The sequence below is a fragment of the Oryctolagus cuniculus genome, chromosome 11 (assembly GCF_051225735.1).
Source record: "Oryctolagus cuniculus isolate XC-2025 breed Fujian yellow rabbit chromosome 11, ASM5122573v1, whole genome shotgun sequence".
NCBI lineage: Eukaryota > Metazoa > Chordata > Mammalia > Lagomorpha > Leporidae > Oryctolagus > Oryctolagus cuniculus.
In genome coordinates this window covers 57804842-57826893 of record NC_142877.1, presented here as the reverse complement: position 1 = coordinate 57826893, position 22052 = coordinate 57804842, and the positions used below count along the sequence as shown (strand labels likewise).

At 41.1% G+C, this 22052-nt stretch overlaps 2 protein-coding genes and 1 pseudogene across 2 annotated transcripts; 2 read left to right on the top strand and 1 right to left on the bottom strand.

The window, feature by feature from the left end:
* Positions 1-1404: 1404 nt before the first annotated feature.
* On the top strand, positions 1405-2346 carry LOC100354855 (olfactory receptor 9K2-like). The gene has a single exon (XM_008256702.4). The coding sequence runs from the start codon at positions 1405-1407 to the stop codon at positions 2344-2346; it is 942 nt and encodes a 313-aa protein (XP_008254924.2).
* An 11518-nt stretch (positions 2347-13864) lies between these two features.
* Positions 13865-15337, top strand: LOC100354598 (cytoplasmic dynein 1 light intermediate chain 2 pseudogene; annotated as a pseudogene).
* Positions 15338-19695: 4358 nt separating this feature from the next.
* On the bottom strand, positions 19696-20652 carry LOC100342280 (olfactory receptor 9K2). Its single transcript, XM_008256587.4, has one exon. The coding sequence runs from the start codon at positions 20635-20637 to the stop codon at positions 19696-19698; it is 942 nt and encodes a 313-aa protein (XP_008254809.3). The 5' UTR covers positions 20638-20652.
* Positions 20653-22052: the final 1400 nt, after the last annotated feature.

Here is a 22052-nt window from a genome sequence, read left to right as displayed (position 1 = left end):
GTGCTTGATGACATATCTGCTGTGATAATTACCTGAAAACTTTTCACATTCAGTTCAGTCCAAAGAGGCTCCCTAGGGGATACACAGTTCGAGAAGAAAAGATTTCTTGCATTTTGACTGTTATTAGATTCTCTGTTTATAGCCGCATTTCCGCAGTCCTCCTGGGCAACAGCCCTAGAGCCCGCACTGATGTCTCCATAATTGACTTTATGATTACTTCTCTCTCAGTGGAATCCACCAAGAAGATGAAAAAAAAAAAAACCGATGTTGGAATATCCTGAAAAAAATAAATTCACAAGAGTAAACTAGCCAAAGCTTCATAAACAACCACTGTGGATACCGTGGCAAGTCGTCACAGAGCCTGGATGACCCACGCTGCTATGGTACTGAGACACCCATGTTCCTACTGTGAGATGCAGCTTAAGATATATAAAGCGTGCCAGAATCCAGGGAAAGAACTTTGCTGTAGAGCATGCCTTAAGTTTGCTTGTACTCACTAATGAGTAAGATCCCTTTAACTGATTCAGCTCTGGTACAAAGGAACTCATTTGGAAGATCTCCCAGGTTCTCTCTCTACTTTAGAAACAGGGTAAATTATTAAGGCATCTTTTAATTAATGAACTATTAATGTAAAGTAAGTGTAATAAGGAGGCAACAGGATGCATTTATTTAGGGAATGGCCTTAATCTGGATAGTGAATACCTGGAAATAGCTCAAGCTACTTTTATCTTTCTGAACTTAATGATGGTTATATGATATTAATTTAATTTCTTTGTTTACTCTGCTTCAAAGATTGCTTCAGCAGCAGTGGAAAGTAAATACATCAAAGTAAAACAAGGTAGGCATACTTTTGAAATGTTTCTTAATGAAATGTTACTTGATGATTAAAGCCCTGACTTAGCCATCATACTACCATGGCCACAAACATCCTGCTAGCAAATGCATAATACTGCTATTTTAGAATATATATAATACTGCTGATGCATAATACTGCTATTTTAGAATATATATAATACTGCTGATGCATAATGCTGCTATTTTAGAATATATGTAATACTACTGCCTTAAGTACAGATAATCCTTTTACTATAAATATATTAAGAAGAAAATTCAGAAAATGTGTAAAATTAAGCAATAAAATTATGCTACTTTCTTGCTAAATACCTCAAAAAGCATGACTTCAACACAAAAACCAAAGGATTTGCTTCACCGCTTGATAGAAATGCAACTTCAGGGGCTTGGTAATATCTAAGCTTTATTTTTGCTTCTTCATGATAAGAAAATTATTCCACATGCATTACCTAAATAGCTTGTACTTATTTTATTTCTACATTCAAGACAACAATCACATCACTAGAATCAAAGTGTGTTTATTTTCCCTGTGCCTCTCAGCAGGTCTCCGCCATGGGTGACAGGGGAGCAAACAATCACTCAGAAACCAGCGACTTCATCCTTGTGGGCTTCAGGGTCCGCCCGGAGCTCCACGTCCTCCTCTTCCTGCTCTTCCTGCTCGTCTACACCGCCATCCTCCTGGGGAACCTGGGCATGCTGGCCATCATCACGACTGACCCCCGGCTCAACACACCCATGTACTTCTTCCTGGGCAACCTCTCCTTCGTCGACCTCTTCTATTCCTCGGTCATCGCCCCCAAGGCCATGACCAACTTCTGGTCGGAGAGCAAGTCCATCTCCTTCGCGGGCTGCGTGGCGCAGCTCTTCCTCTTCGCCCTCTTCATCGTCACGGAAGGCTTCCTCCTGGCGGCCATGGCCTACGACCGCTTCGCCGCCATCTGCAACCCCCTGCTCTACTCCGCCCAGATGTCCCCGCGGCTCTGCGCTCAGCTCGTGGCCGCTTCCTACCTCTGTGGCTGTGTGGCCTCGGTTCTCCTGACCAGCGCGACATTCAGCGTATCCTTCTGTGCCTCGCGGGCTGTTGACCACTTCTACTGTGACACTCGCCCGCTTCAGCGGCTGTCTTGCTCTGGCCTCTTTATTCAGAAAATGGTGTCGTTTTCCTTATCCGGCGTCATCATCTTGCCTACCATCATAGTCATTCTCGTCTCCTACGTGTACATCGTGTCCACGGTGCTCAGGATTCCCTCGGTGGAGGGGCGCAGGAAAGCCTTCTCCACCTGCAGCTCCCACCTGGGCGTCGTAGGGGTGCTGTACGGCGCCGTCTTCTTCATGTATCTCACGCCGGACAGGTTCCCCGAGCTGAGTAAATTTGCGTCCTTGTGCTACTCCCTTGTCACGCCCATGCTGAACCCCTTGATTTACTCTCTGAGGAACAAGGATGTCAAAGAGGCTCTAAGAAGACTTGTAGAGAAGAAAAGTGCTCTTCTCTGATTGTTATTTCTCTTCTACCAAATGTACTGTGGCACTTTGCTTCATACCTCTTGTGGCCATTAATTGAAGTTATTCTCCTGAATATCATAAAATTACAACTAGCAGATTTTCCCATGTGCTACATCTTTTCCATTAATCCTGAAATTTCTGGTTATTGGAGATGACTTTGATGTGAGGAATCAGTTTTAATGATGAAACTTTTCACTTTTCTCCAATAAATTATATTTACAGAACTGATTTGTATGGTAATTTGTTGAACAATATTTTTATATTTTATTACACTACTTTAACAATCTTTTGTGTGCTTTTGTCTTTGAAATTGCTGCTTGTTTTTTTTATAGAATTTATTTATTTTATTTGAGAGGTAGAGTTACAGACAGCGAGAGACAGAAAGAAAGGTCTGACTTCCATTGGTTCAATCCCCAAGTGGCTGCAATGGCTGAAGCCTCGCCGATCCGAAGCCAGGGACCAGGAACCAGGAGCCAGGAGCTTCTTCTGGGTCCCCGATGTGGGTGCAGGGGTCCAAGGACTTGGGCCATCCTCTACTGCTTTCCCAGGCCATAGAAGAGAGCTGGATCAGAAGTGGAGCAGCCAGGACTAGAACTGGCACCCATATGGGATGCCGGCATTGCAGGCGGAGGATTAACCTACTGCGCCATGGCACCAGTCCCCATTCCTTGATGTTATATACAGTCACTGATAATCAACAAAGAAACCTAGATTATTTTTGTCTTATTTTTATTTTAGAATATCTTGAAAAATACAGAAAAACATAAAGAAGAGTTCAATGAATATATACAGATTTCACAGTTTTTAACATGTCATTTTTGTTTTATGTATAGATATGAAATATATCCCCTTACATACTACTTTTTTTGAAAGCAGGAGTAGATATACTATCATATAATATGAGTTTCTTGGCAAAGATTAAAAAGCAAGGAAAGAGGGGTATATTGTTATTCAACTTGTATAATTCAGTGAAGACAACTCTTATACATAACTAAACAACAAATAATATGGCATCCATCCATTTTTATACAACATATATTAACTTCTACAATGTTGCTTTATACAATTATCTATTCATAAGCATCTAGGTTGCTTCCAGATCTTTGATATTGTGACCAGGGCTACGATAAATCTAAAGATGAAGATATCTGTGTCACATGGTGACAGCATTTTGTTCGGATATAGTCCCAGAAGCAAGATACCTGGGTCATATGGTAGATCTATTTTTAGTTTTTTGAGGAATTTCCATGCTGTTTTTCCATAATTGATGTTCTGATTTGCATCCATAAAGAATCTATCAGGGTTCCTTTTTCTCCATGTGCATCTGTTATTTACTGTCTTTTTATTATAGCTGTTCTAACTGGAGTGAGATAATACCTCTTGGTGATTTTCATTTGCATTTCCTTATTGGCTAATGATATTGAGCATTCTCCCATGTGTTTGCTGACATTTCTTCTTTTGAAAGTATGTCTACTTATAACCCTTATCCTTCTCTTAACTGGATTGCTTTTTATGTTGAATTTCTTGAGCTCTTGATATATTCTGGAAGTTAATCCTTTATCGGTTGTATAGTTTGCAAATATTTCCTTCCATCCCGTCAGTTGTCTCTTAACATTATTGATTGTTTCCTTTGCTATACAGAGGCTTCTTAGCCTTATGTAATTTCATTTGTCTATTTTTGTTTTTATTGCCTGTGCTTTTCGGCTCTTACCCAAAAATCATTGCCTATGCCCATGTCTTAGAATCTTTTCCCTTTTCCCATTTTTCTATAGTGATTTTGTAGTTTCAGGTCTTATATTCAGATCTTTAATATATTTTGAGTTGATTTTTGTATAGGGTATAAGGTAGGGGTCTAGTATCAAAATTCTCCAGTGAGTGTTTTTATTTGTAGATGTAGGGATTTATTTTCAATGGATGTTTTTATTTATAAATATGTAGACTTATTTCTAGGGTTTCTATTCTGTGACATTGGTCTATGTTTCTATTTTTATGCCAGTACTATGTTGTTTTGGTTAAAATAGCCCTGTGGTATGTATTAAAATCTGGCATTGTGATGTTTCTGGCTTTGTTTTATTGCTCAAGATTTCTTTGGCTGTTTGGAGTCTTTTGTGTTTCATATGAATTGTTTTTCTAATTAAGTGAAGGATGTTATTGGTATTTTGTTGGAAATTATATTGAATCTGTATATCTCTTTATGTAGAATGGCCACTTTGATAGTATTAATTCTTCCAACCCATAAGCAAGGGAATTCTTTTCGTTTTTGGAAAAAAAGCCTTGTGGAGTGCTCTAAGGCACCACTAGTTGCTGAATCCCCACTCAAAAGTTAAAGTGGGAGACAAAGAACAGTAAACATTTTTAAGCACCCATTCCATCAGTGTGGATCTTCAGAATGTTTCCTTGTGTTTGTTACTGCTATGGAAAACTTTAAAAGGTACTGAAATAAAAAAAAATCCTTAAAATGGAGTCTGACCTCCATATGCTACAGCTTAGTCACTCCCAAGTTAAATTGCATGATTCACTCTCTGAGAGTTAAGAGAGACATCAAAAAAGCCCCAACAGATATTCAGGAGGAAAACAAATGTTTTTATTTAATTCTCTTTTAACAGTGATATAAACGAAAGGCCTGGACATTATGATAATTTAAGGAAGCATTGATACAATGAATGTTCCCATTTATCTTACAAATAAGCAATATTAGAAGGTTTATTCATCTTGATTTCATGTACTTATATCTATAATGGGCTATAGTGGTCTATAACAGAAAATATTGACCATGCTTTGCCTTATTTTAAATCTGGAGTGACCTGCTCCTGAGTTCAACCCTCATTTTTGGTGCAGGTCATGACTGTCATATAATTTATTTTTAGGAAAATTGTGTTTTCAAGTTTGGAGCTGATTCTCTGCTATTGTTATTTGAAGTGTACTGTTTATGTTGAGTCAGTAATATATGTTATGAGGATAGGGATGCAATTGGCAGAGGTACCAATATCATATATAATAAGCAGAAAGAAGAAATACCAGGTATGCCTGGGGAATAGTTATGTGTAGTAAGTGAATCAGACACTTGACAAGGCACAGGCTCATAAGGGTAGGATGTGAGTCATTCTTGTTTGTCCACAGGCTGGAAGAAAGACACATTTATTCATATTTTTTGTATTTATTTCATTTTTTTCTGTGTTGGAAAAGCAGTATTTTGTCTTTCATCTAAATACCTACTAAATATCCACTAAATTTTTCATAAAAATTCTGCTTTTCATAAGAATACAGTAATGAAGTTTCTTAAATTACTTATGTATTTATTTGAGCAGCAGAGAGACAGAGAAAGTTCCAGAATGCTGGCATCTCCCCCAGCTGGTCTGGGCTAAAGATAGAAACCAAGAACTAAATCCAGGTCTTACATATGAGAGACAGGAACGCAATTACTTGAGCCATCACTGCTGCCTCCCAGGGCCTGCAAGAACAGGTAGCTGGAGTTAGGAGCAAGAGCTCCGCTTCAGAGTAGGATGCAGACATATTTTTTATTATTATTATTATTTTGTTGACAGGCAGAGTGGACAGTGAGAGAGAGAGAGACATCCCCCCAATGGCCGCCATAGCCAGTGTGCTGCAGCCGGCGCACCGCGTTGATCCAAAGCCAGGAGCCAGGTGCCTCTCCCGGTCTCCCATGTGGGTGCAGGGCCCAAGGACTTGGGTCATCCTCCACTGAACTCCCGGGCCACAGCAGAGAGCTGGACTGGAAGAGGAGCAACTGGGACAGAATCCGGTGCCCCGACCAGGACTAGAACCCGGCACTGGCCATAGGGATGCAGACATCTTAACTGCCAGACCAAGTGTTCAGACCTGTAAAGAAATCTTTTAAGAAATTGGATAATCCCATTTTTGTAATCTATGTCTTTGTGATGATTTATTCATCAAATTCATACTTACTGAATTTTGATGGCTTCTTCATCCAAAGACAATTTCTAGATTTAAATGAATTTCTGTACTTACGAAGGCTCACAACCAAATAAGGGAGACAAATAAGCTGAGAGAGAACTAAAATGTCATGGAGTTAACACAGTGAATTGAGACATACAGAAAATACAAGAAGCCAGCAATGGAGCCTCTAAAGGCAAATGATCTTAATTATCCGGGAATATTTTCTGGAAATATTTTTTTAAAAATCGAATAAAGATAAAGATAAAACAGAGAGGCTTCCATGAAGAACATAAATAGCTATGTGGTGAACAGCAATGTGCAGTGGCATTTAACAACTGTTCTCTCATACACTAAAGCATGCTGAGATGAGACTTACAAGGGCATCCATGGAAATCTTGCAAAATTGTATGAGAAACAAAGGAAAACAGCCTTTATTCTGTAGAAGCGGGGGGCACTGGAGATTTTTAGGAAGGGTAATATTGGGTTCAGGTTGTCATTTAACAAAAATCACATTGGTAACTGTGCAGACGGTAAATACTCATGAGATAATAAGGCAATCACAAAAAAGGGTGGTGGTCCGAGGAAGAGGTTAATGTGGCTTCAACAAACATGGTAATTTCTGGAATCTAGTGGGGAGAGTGAATTTTTTAAATAGCAGGTAAACTTAGATGAATACGCATTGATTCATTGATAAAATGAGAATAAAGTCAAGGTGCTCAATGACTTCTCATGTTTGAGTGTCTGTGCCTGCCGAAAAGGTGTTCATAAAATGTGAAGAAAATGCAAGGTGATGACAGTTAATAGTTAACTGAAGAAAATAGCTCAGAGCTCAGACTGCTTTCAAATGTGGTTTCCCTATGTAGATTTATTAAAATTACATAATAATGCTGCATTTTAACTGTGTCACGTAAATTGGTAGGTATATATAGTAGGTATGGTGTCTGTATCTTAGAGTTACTTGAAGGATTCGATTACATACATTTCATATAAACTTGTTAAATCCATATGTTTAACAGACAATGGATTTGTTCTTTTCTCACACCCCTAATACTATATCAAGTCAATTATTTGCCTTTCTGCTGAGAACTAACAGAAAAAGTTGGAAAATGGCCAAAAAAATGAAATCAGCTCTCCTCAGTTTCTCTTTTGTCCTGCTGAGAACTAATAAAAAATAAATGAAAAATGACCCCCAAAAGGGCACAGTGTCCCTAATTAGAAGCAGAATAGATTTGTTTTTTAAAAATTATTTATTTTAAAATCAGAGTTACAGAGAAGGGCGGGGAGAGAAAAAGAGAGAGAGAGAGAAAGAGAGAGAGAGAGAGAGATCTTGCATCTGCTGGCCTCAAAATGGCTGCAAGATCTGGGGCTTGTCCAGGCTGAAGCCAAGAGCCAGAAACTTCTTCCAGGTTTTCCATGTGGATGCAGGAGCCCAAGCACTTGGGCTGTCTTCTGCTGATTTCCCAAGCACATTAGCAGGGAGCTGGATCAGAAGTGGAGCAGCTGGTACGTGAACCAGGACACAAACGGGATGCCAAAATTGCAGGTGGTGGCCTTACCTGCTATACCACAAGACAAGCCCCCAGAATAGATCTTATAACCAGTGCATATTCATGGCACAGGCACTTGGCCTATTGGTTAAGCCACCAGTTATGAGTCCTATGTCCCATGTTGAAGAGCTTGGCTGAGTCTGAGTTCTGGCTCTGCTCCTGGTTTCACCTTCTTGCTAACGCAGACCCTGGGAAGCAGCATGTGATGGCTCAAGAAATTGAGTCCCTTCTACCCATGTGGGAGACCAGGATTGGGTCCCTGGCTGCTGGCCTTGGCCAAGCCCAGTCTTAGCTATGTGGGCATTTGGGGAATGAACTAGTGAATAGGTGTGCTTTTGTGCTCTCTCTCTCTCTCTCTCTCTCTCTCTCTTTCTCCCTACCCCCATCTCTCTTTCTCCCTACCCCCATCTCTCTTTCTACCTCCCTCCCATCACCTCAAATAATAAATAAGCAAATAAATAAATAAATGTGCATTTCTTTAAAAAATGAAATATATCCATGTGTCCCTGTATTCATGTCTCTCTTAAATAATCCTTCCTTTCACTTCAACAAATTTCTTCTTTTTCACCTACATTATTTAATAAAGAATACTGGTGAAAATAGAAGGTCCAGTCAACAGAAAATCTGTATAATGATTTTCAGCAAAGTCGTCACCCTTAAGGTGATGTCTTCAGGAGAAGACTTTGGGATTGGAAGAGGTGCATTTGACCAGTTCTTCCTGGGTGTCAACTGCAGAATCCTTCACAAAACACTCTGAATCTTTGAATGGAACAATCCCTCAATAAAAGAGTCTCCCAATTTTTCCTACCCACACAAATCTCTGATGCAGAGGGACTTAATTCCTATATAATTCACTGGATATTCATAATCTTATGTCAAACCAAAGGAAAAGGCCCCAAGGATGAGTTTTATTATCAAAGGAAAAGAATATTCTCTTATATTCTTCATCAGTCATGCACTGCACACTCCCACAGCTGGACACCACTACATACACACAGATAAATATAAACATAGTTGTTGTCTCTGCACCCTCATGCACACACATACTCACTGGCACAGCCCTGACCATTGCGGCATTTGGAGAGTGAACCAGCAGATGGGAGATCTCTCGCTGTCTCTGTCTCTTTCTCAGTTTAACCACCCCTGTATAAAACAGTTCGCACATGGGGAACTTCTTTACACTCATTCAATAACTTCCATTTAAATGTATAGCTATGGTTGACCATAGAGTTGATAACTAGTCTAATTTTCTTAATTTTAAAGATAGTATCTATGATGCTAAATCTTCACTCGACTGCTGATACACTAACAATAATTACGTTGAAATAGTTAGCCTACTTCACTTTGCATTTCAAGATAATTTTCAGAAACTTTAACATGACATCCTTTACTAGGAAATACTTGTCAGAGTGTGTAAGACTCTATAGTGTAGAAGTAAACACTAATGAGAGAAAGAAAATAAAACAAATAAATTGAAACATACAGTGTCTATAACACTGATATTTTACTACAAAAATGTCTTCTATTGCCTTTGATCATTTTCTATTTTTAGGTCAAAAATTAAACCTTCAAAGTAAACAAACAAACAAACAAAAAAGGTATGTCTGGGCCAGCGCCGTGGCTCAATAGGCTAATCCTCCACAGGCGGCACACCGGGTTCTAGTCCTGGTCAGGGCGCCAGATTCTGTCCCGGTTGCCCCTCTTCCAGTCCAGCTCTCTGCTGTGGCCCAGGAGTGCAGTGGAGGATGGCCCAGGTCCTTGGGCCCTGCACCTGCATGGGAGACCAGGATAAGCACCTGGCTCCTGCCATCGGATCAGCGCGGTGCGCCGGCCGCAGCGGCCATTGGGGGGTGAATCAACAGAAAAGAAGACTTTTCTCTCTGTCTCTCTCTCTAACTGTCCACTCTGCCTGTCCAAAAAAAAGTATATCTGACTTATTACTCTAAAATGCAAGTCCTTACATCTCAAAAAACAGCTCTGCCCAGTTTTTCCTCAAGATCTTTATAGAGGAATAATTGTTAGAAAATAACAATATCGGGGCCGGCGCCGTGGCTCTGCCTGTGGAGCCGGCATCCCATATGGGCGCTGGGTTCTAGTCCCGGTTGCTCCTCTTCCAGTCCAGCTCTCTGGGCAGTGGAGGATGGCCCAACTGCTTGGGTCCCTGCATCCACATGGGAGACCAGGAAGAAACACCTGGCTCCTGGCTTCAGATCGGCATAGCTCCGGCCATAGTGGCCATTTGGGGAGTGAACCAACGGAAGGAAGACCTTTCTCTCTGTCTCTCTCTCTCTCTCTCTCTCTCTCTCTCACTGTCTACAAATCTACCTGTCAAATAAATAAGTAAAAAAAAAAGAAAGAAAATAACAGTATCTATTTAACATGTAAAATTCTCAAGATTTGACTGTTTTATACACCAATGAAACAATCAATAAAATCAAGATATGGAACATGTCCCTCAGTCCCAAAGACTTCTCATGTCCATCTGCAGTCTGGGCCTCCCTGCAACCCCATCCCAGCTAGTGACCCGATTTTTGTGTGTATGCACTCAAACAAAACAGTAAGCACCCTTTTGTGTCAAGCATCTCTCACTCAGTACAATCATTTTGAGATTCATTCATATTGTCAAGGTAAGATGGACATTGCTTTCACTGCTAAATAAGACTACATTTTCTTTTGTACGGATATAATGCATGTGCTTGTTCACTCAAAAATGGAAGGACAGTGGAGGTATTTACAATGTTTAGATATTGTGAATAAAGCTGATATGAATATTCATGCATATCTATTTGTCTGGATGTATGTTTTCCTTTCTGTCTGGTGGATTCCTTGATCTTATAATAAGTGTACATCTAAATTTTTAAAGACACTACCAGGGAGACAGCATTTAGAAGAGCAACTTAAATAAATTAAACTTAAATAAAGAACGAAGAACCACTTTTTAGCAAAATGATCATAGCAGCAAAAACTAGTTTAAAGTCTCTTGAAATTATCTTATAAGCATCCAGTAAATGGAGAAATATTTATTCAAGAAAATCTACTGAATATCAGGAAAGTTCACAAGAATCTGTATCATTTTTTTTAAAGATTTACTTATTTATTTTAAAGGCAGAGTTACACAAAGAGAAAGAGAGGTAGAGAGGTAGAGAGGTAGAGAGAGAGAGAGGTCTTCCATCCACTGGTTTACTCCCCAGTTGGCTGCAATGGTCAGAGCTGTGCTGATCCGAAGCCCGGAACCAGTAGCTTCTTCCAGGTCTCTCACGTGGGTGTAGGGATTCAAGGACTTGGGCCATCTTCTACTGCTTTCCCAGGACATAGCAGAGAGCTGGATTGGAAGTGGAGCAGCCAGAATTCGAATTGGTGCCCATATGGGATGCTGACATTTCAGGGGGCGGCTTTATTTGCTACACCACTGCACCGGCCCCCTCAAATAAATTTAAAAACAGAAAGTATTGTCATCAAAGGGTGTTTATGCAAAATCAAGGTTGTGCCTCTGAGAAGTTATATCAGAGATTACTCAATGAAAGTAGTATTCAGTAAAATAATCCCAGTCACTAAAAGATAAATAAGCAAACAGCAATAAAAGCCCTCAACAAAATACTGGTAAACTAAGCCTAATAGCAGATAAAAAAGATTAATTCTCTGATCAAGTATGATTCACTCCAAGGAGGCAAGGATGGTTCAACATATGGAAATCTATAAACATAATACATCATGTCAATATAATGAAGAGTAGAAGTCATTAGGATCACCTTAATAAATGCAGAAAAGGTATTTAATAAAAAATTAACATCCTTTCATTACAAAAATCTCTCAACATATTGATATAGAAAGAACATACCTCAATATAAAATACTATATATATCCCCAAATCTCCTTAAGCTGGGTGGTAAAAGTATCATCTTAAGTGTTAAAGTGATCATATGGATAGGATTAAGTGCTAACAATAATACATAGAATTAAAAAGGAGAGAATGTTCTAACAAGGGAAGCAGTCCACACCACAGACTCATAGAATGACATTCACTTAAAGTAGCACTCTGACCTCAGAATCAACCCTTAAGGCATTCTGGGCTGGTTGAAATGTCCATGAGAGCATTTAAGGCATGGAAAGCCAAGACACTATGGCAAAAATGTCCTACATGAAGGATCTCTTTGGGTAATACCCCAGTGGAAAGAAGTGGCCACCAAAGAAGGATGTATTTTTCACTTTGCTATGGCCTTGTCTAAATACTGAAAGAGTTTGTGGATTCAAAAGGCTTCCATAGCCTGGGCAGATCATGTCAAGAGCCTTCAGTGATCACTGACATCAAACATAAGAGTGTTAACTGTTAAATTAACAACAGGATTCACTTGCATTAAACTGTAAAACTTGTTCTCAAAGAGTTATTTCATTTTAGTGTAAATTAAGTGGAAGATATGAATAGCCCTTGTCTCAATGGTTGAGGAACAGTTTTTTGTGTGTGCAAATTGTTGAAATCTTTTAGTGTAGAGTTGGTCCTCTGTGTATAAAATTAATTTAAAATGACTCTTAGTAGAGAATGGGACTGGGAATGGGAGAAGAAGGTGGAAGAGTGGGAGTGTGGGTGGGAGGGTGGGTATGGTGAGAAGAATCACTATATCCCTAAAGTTGTACTTATGAAATGCACGAAGTTTGTATTTCTCAAATAAAAGGTTTCTTTGGGGAAAAAATATACTACATATGACAACCTGCTGCTAACATCATCCCGAAGGAGAAAAAGTTGAAAGCTTTTCTTCTAAGATGCTTCAAGACAGGAATGTTGAGTTTCACCAGACATATTGAACATAGCACTGGAAGTTTCAGCCAGGTCAATTAGGCAAGTGAAAGAAACAGTTGGTGGAAAAGAGGAAGTCAAATCCCGTTCCTGTTTGAGATGACATGACCTTATATAGATAAACATTTAAATACTCCACCAAGAAATCCTTAAAACTGATAAACTATTTTTGTAAAGTTGCAGGATACAAAACTAACACACAAAAATCATTAGTGTCCCTATACAATGATAATGAACTAGCTAAAAAAAAAAATCAAGGAAGCAATTCCAAGATATAAAAAGCCCAAGACTATATTTAACAAAATAGATGAAAGTTCTCTACAATAAAAATTCTAAAGCACTGACGTAATTGATAAAGACACATAAAAAGTGAAAGATATTCCATGTTTGTGGATTGAAAGAATTAATATTATTAAAATGTCCTTACTATGTGAAGCAATATAAGATTTGTTGTAATTCCTATCAAATCCCTTGATTCTTTGGAGAACTAGGAAAATGTCTAGAATTAGTATGGAACCACATAAGATCTTGAATAGCCAAAACTATCCTGAACAACTAGAAAAAAGCTGGCAGCATTACAGCATTTAAAACATGCTATGAAGCTATTCCAACTAAAAGACCATGACATTGACATTAAACCAGACATGTAGATCAAAGGAACAGAACTGAGAAGTCACAAGTAAATTCATGCACTGCACTCAAAAATTTTTCATCAAAGGTGCCTAAAACATGCATCAAGGAAAGGACAGGTTCCTCAATAAATAGTGGTGGGAAAAATAATATCCAAAACAGGGGCCTCCATTGTGGCATAACCAGTAAAGCTGCCACCTGCAATGCCAGCATCCCACATGCACTCCCATCTGAGTCCCGGCTGATCCAGTTCTGATTCAGCTCCCTGATCATTGCCTGGGAAAACAGCAGAAGATGGCCCAAGTACTTGGCCCCTGCCACCCATGTGGGAGACCAGGATTCAGGTCCTGGCTCCTGGCTTTGGCCTGGCCAAGCCCCAGGTATTATAGCCATCGGGGGAGTGAACAAACAGATGGGAGATTTCTCTCTCTCTCTCTCTCTCTCTCTCTCTCTCTCTGCCTCTCCCTTTCTGTTATGCTTTTAAATAAACAATTTTCAAAAAAGACTCAAAACTGTAAAACTGCTTTAAGGAAACATAGGAGAAATGTTTCATGATATTGGTATGGGCAAAGATTTTTGAGGGTAAGACCTCAACAGCACTTTTGCGTCTGCAGTTGACAAGATGGCGCCTATGGGGATGGAAAAGAAGCTGCTGTTGGGCCCTAACGGACCCACTGTGGTGGCCGCCAGAGACCTGACTAACAAGGAGGAAGAGAGCAAGACTCCGTGATCTTGGATCTTGAGCGAAGTGTCCACCCGTGCCAGGTCCAAACTGCCATCTGGCAAGAACATCCTGGTCTTCAGTGAAGATGGTCCTGGTACAACACCCCTATGCCTAAACCACAAGGAGCTGAACATGAAAAAAAAGAAGAAGAAGAAGAGGTATCTCTACCTCCATGTTCCCGATGAGGACCAAGATGATCACACACTGCAATGTGTGGATTCTGGCTGGAGACCTGGACCACAACAGCTCCTGAAATTTGCAGTCTGAGGAATCCTTGCCAGAGACCTTGTTCATTTTTGTTGCAGACATGTCCAGGCCTTGGACTGTAATGGAATCTTTACAGAAATGGGCTAGTGTTTTTCACGTGAGCCCATGGATAAAACGAAAATTCCGCCAGAAGGAATGAGGGAGCGGAAAGGAAGTTTGGGAAATATTTCCAAGGCTATATCAAGTTTGAGGAAGGCTGTCAAGATTCCCCACAGCCGAGAGGGCCTCTGCCCACAGGCTCGGGTGAGGAGCATGCTGCCTTGCCCCTGGTGAAAACGTGCGAACTCACAACATGGGGGCCCTGCGTTGGCAGTGTGTGCAAAGTGGGATGCAGTGAGCATCCCAGAGAAGGGGCAGGACTACAGCCAGCAGCATCTGGACTTCATCCAGTCTCACCTGTGCAGGTTCTGCCTCCAGGATGGGGCTGCTTTGATGCACACAATCAGTGAAGAAAGAGGAAAACCTCAACTTGTCGCATAAGTACCTTGTGCATAAAACATGTGGGTTCCGTTTTACCACACCTGCCTTAGCTGTGGAAAAGGGTGCAGTTTTTATACCTGCAGGCTGGGATGGTAAAAAGAATATAGCTATTATTACATGAAAACTTCACAACCGTGAAGCCCAAAGATGCATATGAAGACTTTGTCCTGAAACCTGCTGTGAGAAAGCTGGTCCACAACAAAGGGTTGGCAGTAGAGGGTATGCAGGTGTTCCTAAGGAAGCAATAATCACCCCTTGCGTAGCAGCCAGCCATGCCCACGCCAGCGTCGCAATCCTCTGCAGGAGGACCTGCTGGCTCTCCAAGTACCCAGGGCCCGGGCGGGCCAGCCAGTATGCATGTCAGTGAAGAAGCCAGACCCAAACATCGAAAACAATGCAGCAAATGGAAGCGTGCTGGCCAGCTTTTTCAACAGTCTCTTGAGTTCCAGTTCCCCGGGAGGTCTTGGTGCTGGTGGGACACAGAGCACAGCCACGAAGTCAGGACAAAGGACTGCGTTGTCCAGTGTTCTGGATAAAATGACTTGAAAACCAGACTCCATGGTAGCAAACTCTTCAACAGAAAACAAAGCCTGTTCTTCCTTAAAAAGCGTGTATGTCAAATGACCAAAGAACTCCGTATATTAATCTGCTAAGACCAGGATTTTTCTGAAATGGCAAACGCTATGAGTTTTTTTTGCGGGGGCAGGGAGATGAACCCTAAAGAAATGAAAACTTCATGAGCTTTTCCAGAAAAGAAATGCACATTGAGGAAGGTTGTACATCAGCCACTTTATTAAGGAAAACCCTTGGACTCCTGGGTGCGTGGCTCTCTTGTGGGCAGTGAGTGCCATTGGGTTTCTTGTGGAGGGTGGGTGGAGTGAGAGAGGGATGGCCCATTTCCTGTGGCGGTAGAGCAGATGAGCCCAGGCAATCATCTATGCAAGGGTGGGGAGTCTGAACTGTTGTGCCTTAGCAAATTCACTCGCTCTTGGGAGGCAGATCAAGGAGCAGAAAGTGAGTAGTGTTAGCAAACACTGTGTGTTCAGTAGAAGTCAATAATCATTGTTTAAGGATCACAATGAGAAGCATTTCCAAACTACACACTAAGCAAATGGCAATTTGACTTACTCTGGAAGCGTCTTTAACTTAAGAAAGACGTGTTGGGGCCAGTGCTGTGGCGTAGTGGGTAAAGCCATCTCCTGCAGCGTCAACATCCCATATGGGCACTGGTTCTAGTCCCGGCTGCTCCTCTTCCAATCCAGTCTCTGCTATGGCCTGGAAAGGCAGTAGAAGATGGCCCAAGTCCTTGAGCCCCTGCACCCACGTGGGAGACCCAGAGGAGGCTCCTGGCTCCTGACTTCGGAGGTGCAGCTCCAGCCATTGCTGCCATCTGGGGAGTGAACCAGCAGATGGAATACCTCTCTCTCTCTCTCTCTCTGCCTTTGCCTTTCAAATAAATAAATAAATCCTTAAGGAAAAGAAAAAGAAAGAAAGAAAGAAAGAAAGAAAGAAAGAAAGAAAGAAAGAAAGAAAGAAAGAAAGAAAGAAAGAAAGAAAGAAAGAAAGAGAAAGAGAGAGAGAGAGAGAGAGAGAGAGAGAGAGAGAGAAAGAGAGAGATGTGTTAAGCATGGGGGTGCCTGAGTCAGGTGGAGGGGAAGATGGCAGCAGGCCAGGACCCACATGCTTGTCCTCACAGGAGGCACTGCCCTCTGCACATAGGCACTGTGAGGCAGAGAGTCACTGCGGGGTGTGTGCAAAGTCAGCAAATTAAGAATTAATTTACTTTAACTTGTGTTTTCTAAATAGCGCTTGCATTTTTTTTTTTTTTTTTGACTACCATAGGCTGGCCTGTAATAGGAAATGAGTGATCATCCTCTCCTGTCACTGCAGTTTCCTGCAGAGTGTCAGGGAAGGTTTCGCTTGTGACTGCACTCTGGTTAATCGGCTTGCACCAGTCCCTGCCTTACAGTCCATAGGAACCTTCACGGAGTGACGTTTTTCCATAGGGGAAACAGAACTGAGACCTCCTATTCTTCCAACTTGCTCATGTCACCTCCAGTGTTGCACTTTTAACTCCAAAATCTCCTTATTCAATGCTGAGTTACAGAAAATAAATTGACTTTTGTGTATTAGCTTTGAATGCAGCTACATTTCTATAGCCAATTAATAGTTTCAGGGCTTTTTTTGTTGTTGATCCTGTCGGATGTTATACTTGGAAGAGCAGATTATCTGCCAATAAGGGGAGCTCCCTTTCTTTCTTCACAATTGGTGCTGATATTTGCCTGAGTTTTCTAGGGTTTCCATAATGCATTATTACTCACTGGGTATCTTAAACAATAGGGATTCTTTTCTTTTTTTCTTTAAAAAGTTTATTTATTTATTTGCGAGGTAGCGCTACAGACAGTGAGAGGAAGAGACAGTGAGAGAGAGAGAGAGAGGCCATGAGCTTCTTCCAGGTCTCCCATGAGGGTGCAGGGGCCCAAGGACTTGGGCCATCCTCTACTGCTTTCCCAGGCATAGCAGAGACCTGGATCAGAAGTGGAGCATCCAGAATTCGAACTGGTGCCCATATAGGATGCTAGCACTGCAGACAGCAGCTTTACCCGCTACGCCACAGCACTGGCCCCTCGCCCCTAGTCACAGTCTGAGGTTGGACCTCAGGGCTTCAGTGTACAAATGTTAAGGGATACAGTTCTTTCCAGAACATTTTTACTTCCTTTTCTTCCTTTATTTCAATAGCTAACTCTTCCAGTACAGTATCAAAAAAAAAAAAAAGTGTGGTGAGAGATGCCTTATTCTTCATCATAACAGGAAAGCTATGTTATGTGATTTATCAATTTAAGGAAATTCCTCTATATCTCACTTTTCTGAAAGCCTCATTACAATTTATCTGTTTGTGCCATCTACAAACACAGACATTCAAGTTCAATACTGGGATGAAACATTTCCTTTTGTACACTTGTCTCTCACCAATCAGTTATTTTGTTCTTTGTATTTTTACAAACCTGCCTTTGTTCATTAACATTAAGACACCGATAATAACATGAACCCATGCAGCAATTTTCCTTACTCCAATCTCACCCTCTTTAAATTCATCTTCCCCAGAGCCAGTGCCAGCATCCCATATGGGCCCCGGTTTGTGTCCTGGATACTGCTCTTCCAATCCAGCTCTCTGCTATGGCCTAGGAAAGCAGTGGAAAATGGCCAAAGTGTTTGGGCTCCATGAGAGACCTGGAAGAAGCTCCTGATTCCTTGCTTTAGATCAGCTCATCTCCAGCCATTGTGGCCATTTGGGGAATGAACCAGCAGATGGAAGATCTTTCTGCCTCTCCCTCTCTCTGTCTGCAACTCCACCTCTCAAATAAATAGATATAATCTTTTAAAAAAATTCATTTTCCATGTAGCCCAAAAAGAATTTCCCATATTACCAATCACCTACTCTCTGGCAATTCACATCCTGATCTCTATGAATATCTTTGGCACACTCTTTCTGGATTTTAATTGTCTTCCCAAGGATTCGTCTCTCACTAAATTGAAAACTCCCTAAGAGTGAGATTGTTTATGTCAGTCTACCAGGAGACCAGAACAGATATGTATACTATCAAGTTAATCGAATAAATAAATGGATTCAGAGGTGCAGATGGGTAAATTTTGTATCACACTCTATTTTGATGACAATCTTGCTACCATACATTTGTTAAATATTCTTCAACAACACAAGAAAAAAATTACCACGTTCCAAACAAAGGGATTAAGTGCTCAAAAATGTTTATAGTTTTAGTTTTTAAATTAGGCTCCAATAAGTAGCAATGCCTAGAACACTCCACAATGCCTGGAATGACAAAATAGAAATTGTTTGTTTCTTCATAAGATTTTTTTTTGAAAATCTGAGTTACAGAGAGAGGGGTGTGGTGGGGGAGATAACTTCTATCCTCTAGTTTAATCCGTAGATGGCTGCAATAGCCAGTGCTGAGCCAGGCTCTTTATCTGGGTCTCCCACATGGGTGACAGTAGCCCAAGCTCTTGAACTATCCTCTGCTGCTTTTCCCAAGCCAGTAGCAGAGAGCTGGATCGGAAGTGGAGCAGCTAGGACTTGAACCGACACCCATGTGGGATGCCAGCATTGCAGGCAGCAGCTTAACCTGCTATGCCACAATGCTGGCCCCTGTTTCTTCTTTTTATTTGTTCCTCTTTATGTAACACAGATGAAATGATCAGGATGAGAACTTAGTAACCATTCAAGATGTTAATGAGACTAATGATAAAATTGGCAAACACTTTTTCCTTAAAATATCATCTGGGGACAGGCATTTGGTTCATTGATTAAATCAATGCTTGGGAAGCCTGAATCCCATGTCGCAGTTCCTAGTTTGAGTCTCAACTCCATTGCTTCCAAGCCAGCTTCCTGATAATGCTCACCATGGGAGTCAATGGATGATGGCTCAAGTTCTTGAATGTCTACCACTCTGTGGGAGACCCAGATTAAGTTCCAGGCTACCGACTTCAGAATAGACCAGTCCTGACTGTTCCAGACATTTGGGGAGTGAATTGGTATGCAGATGATTTCTCTCTTTCAAATAATTTTTAAAAATTAATTAATTAAATTTTATGAATATAGTAATCAAGGCTTTAGTCAATTGTTGATGATTTGTGTAGATGAGAGGGATAATCAGAAAGACAATCACTAGAAAAATATAATTTAAGCATTATAATAAAATTTGAAAATATTGTTCAATGATATGCCATAAAGTATCACTGAGAGCAGTGAGGAAGGTTCATCACGAAAAATGCTTTCTTCATGTCCAAGACTTCCGAGATTAATGGTATTTCAGAGGACATTCAAAGTAACATATGGAAATGTTCAAACACATGGAAAACTGTTAATCATATTTTTCCAATATTCAGGAGAGTAACTTCAATTAATGGCCACAAGAGGTATGAAGCAAAGTGCCACAGTACATTTGGTAGAAGAGAAATAACAATCAGAGAAGAGCACTTTTCTTCTCTATAAGTCTTCTTAGAGCCTCTTTGACATCCTTGTTCCTCAGAGAGTAAATCAAGGGGTTCAGCATGGGCGTGACAAGGGAGTAGCACAAGGACGCAAATTTACTCAGCTCGGGGAACCTGTCCGGCGTGAGATACATGAAGAAGACGGCGCCGTACAGCACCCCTACGACGCCCAGGTGGGAGCTGCAGGTGGAGAAGGCTTTCCTGCGCCCCTCCACCGAGGGAATCCTGAGCACCGTGGACACGATGTACACGTAGGAGACGAGAATGACTATGATGGTAGGCAAGATGATGACGCCGGATAAGGAAAACGACACCATTTTCTGAATAAAGAGGCCAGAGCAAGACAGCCGCTGAAGCGGGCGAGTGTCACAGTAGAAGTGGTCAACAGCCCGCGAGGCACAGAAGGATACGCTGAATGTCATGCTGGTCTGGAGAACCGAGGCCACACAGCCACAGAGGTAGGAAGCGGCCACGAGCTGAGCGCAGAGCCGCGGGGACATCTGGGCGGAGTAGAGCAGGGGGTTGCAGATGGCGGCGAAGCGGTCGTAGGCCATGGCCGCCAGGAGGAAGCCTTCCGTGACGATGAAGAGGGCGAAGAGGAAGAGCTGCGCCACGCAGCCCGCGAAGGAGATGGACTTGCTCTCCGACCAGAAGTTGGTCATGGCCTTGGGGGCGATGACCGAGGAATAGAAGAGGTCGACGAAGGAGAGGTTGCCCAGGAAGAAGTACATGGGTGTGTTGAGCCGGGGGTCGGTCGCGATGATGGCCAGCATGCCCAGGTTCCCCAGGAGGATGGCGGTGTAGACGAGCAGGAAGAGCAGGAAGAGGAGGACGTGGAGCTCCGGGCGGACCCTGAAGCCCACAAGGATGAAGTCGCTGGTTTCTGAGTGATTGTTTGCTCCCCTGTCACCCATGGCAGAGACCTGCTGAGAGGCACAGGGAAAATAAACAGATGCACTCTTGGCTTTGTCCCTAGCATTACAAATAACCTCTGACAGTATTCATTAATTCTAGCCTCGTGGAAATGCTATGACTTAAATCAAAGCTAATCAATTGATCCAAACATTTGCTATTTCTTAATTCCTGCAAAATTAAGTCTTTTGTCTATACCTGTAATCAATGCCTATCTACTAAAATGACTTTCACATTTGCAAATATCACATCTCTATATATTTCCCTTCATAGTTCACATCTTAATTTCAATATCAGGAAGCAGTGACTGTAAGGGAGCATAAAGTTGAAGAAATTGTATGCAGAAAGTAACTTAGGTTGCCTGATCTTACAGATATTGTAGATGTCAGTAGTGATGTTGAGAACATTGGGGCTTAATGCAGAGGACCAATTGATATAAAGAAATTGACTAATTTTTAAAATCAGTTAAGGTGTGCAATTACCTCTGGTGACTGATAGACAATTTTAATTCTGATGGAAGTTATATAACCCTTAAAACAAAAGGTGTACACCCGCCAAACACAAAATTATTTGAACTTGTGTTCCAAGATCTCTCTCTCAGATGGACCATGAAAGCTTTTTCCTAAAGACAATTTCTCTACATTTCCTGAGTCCATGGGCCCCTGTTGTCTTAAAAAAATCCCTTTACAGTTAATGTAGACAGAACAATTTCTTTAGACACAGACACTGAACAAAAGATGCATAAGATATCTTTATTGATTGTACTCCTATTTTCTCTTAGAACAACTTTCCGGGCATCAAGAATTCATTTACTAGACAACTCAAATAGATAGAACTCCTTGCATAAGGAGTTCCATTCATGGAAATGCCCATTGTGAAAAACCTGTGCAAAGATTTAAAAAAAAAAATTTGCACCAAAGTAAATTTATCTTTAATTCCATTTTTGCATGAATTGACATATCCCCTTATTAACACTTTCTCTCCACCTTGGAATTATGTATGGTTCTGTATGGGCAACAAAAATAATGGTAAACATTTATGTGGCATTATTTTATATGCCAGACACATTTCTAAGGGATTTCATGATAGTTTATTTAATCCATACAATAATAATATAAGATAGATAGTATTGTTTTCCAAGTTTATAGGGGAGAAAGAATTGTATTGAAGCCCCCAACTATAGTCAGAAGAGGGAATTTAAAGCCAAGAAGCCTGGCTCTGGAATCTATACTCTTAATCATTCTTTTTAAAAATTAATCTAGTTTTACATATTTGAAAGGCAGAGAGAGAGAGAGAGAGAAATCATGTGTAATGACTCATCACAACACTATAAACATTCTGTTAAGGAGATCTTCCCATTCCTTTAACTCACTCCTGCTTGTTTGAGGACACTTCAAAAAGTTCATAGAAAATGGAG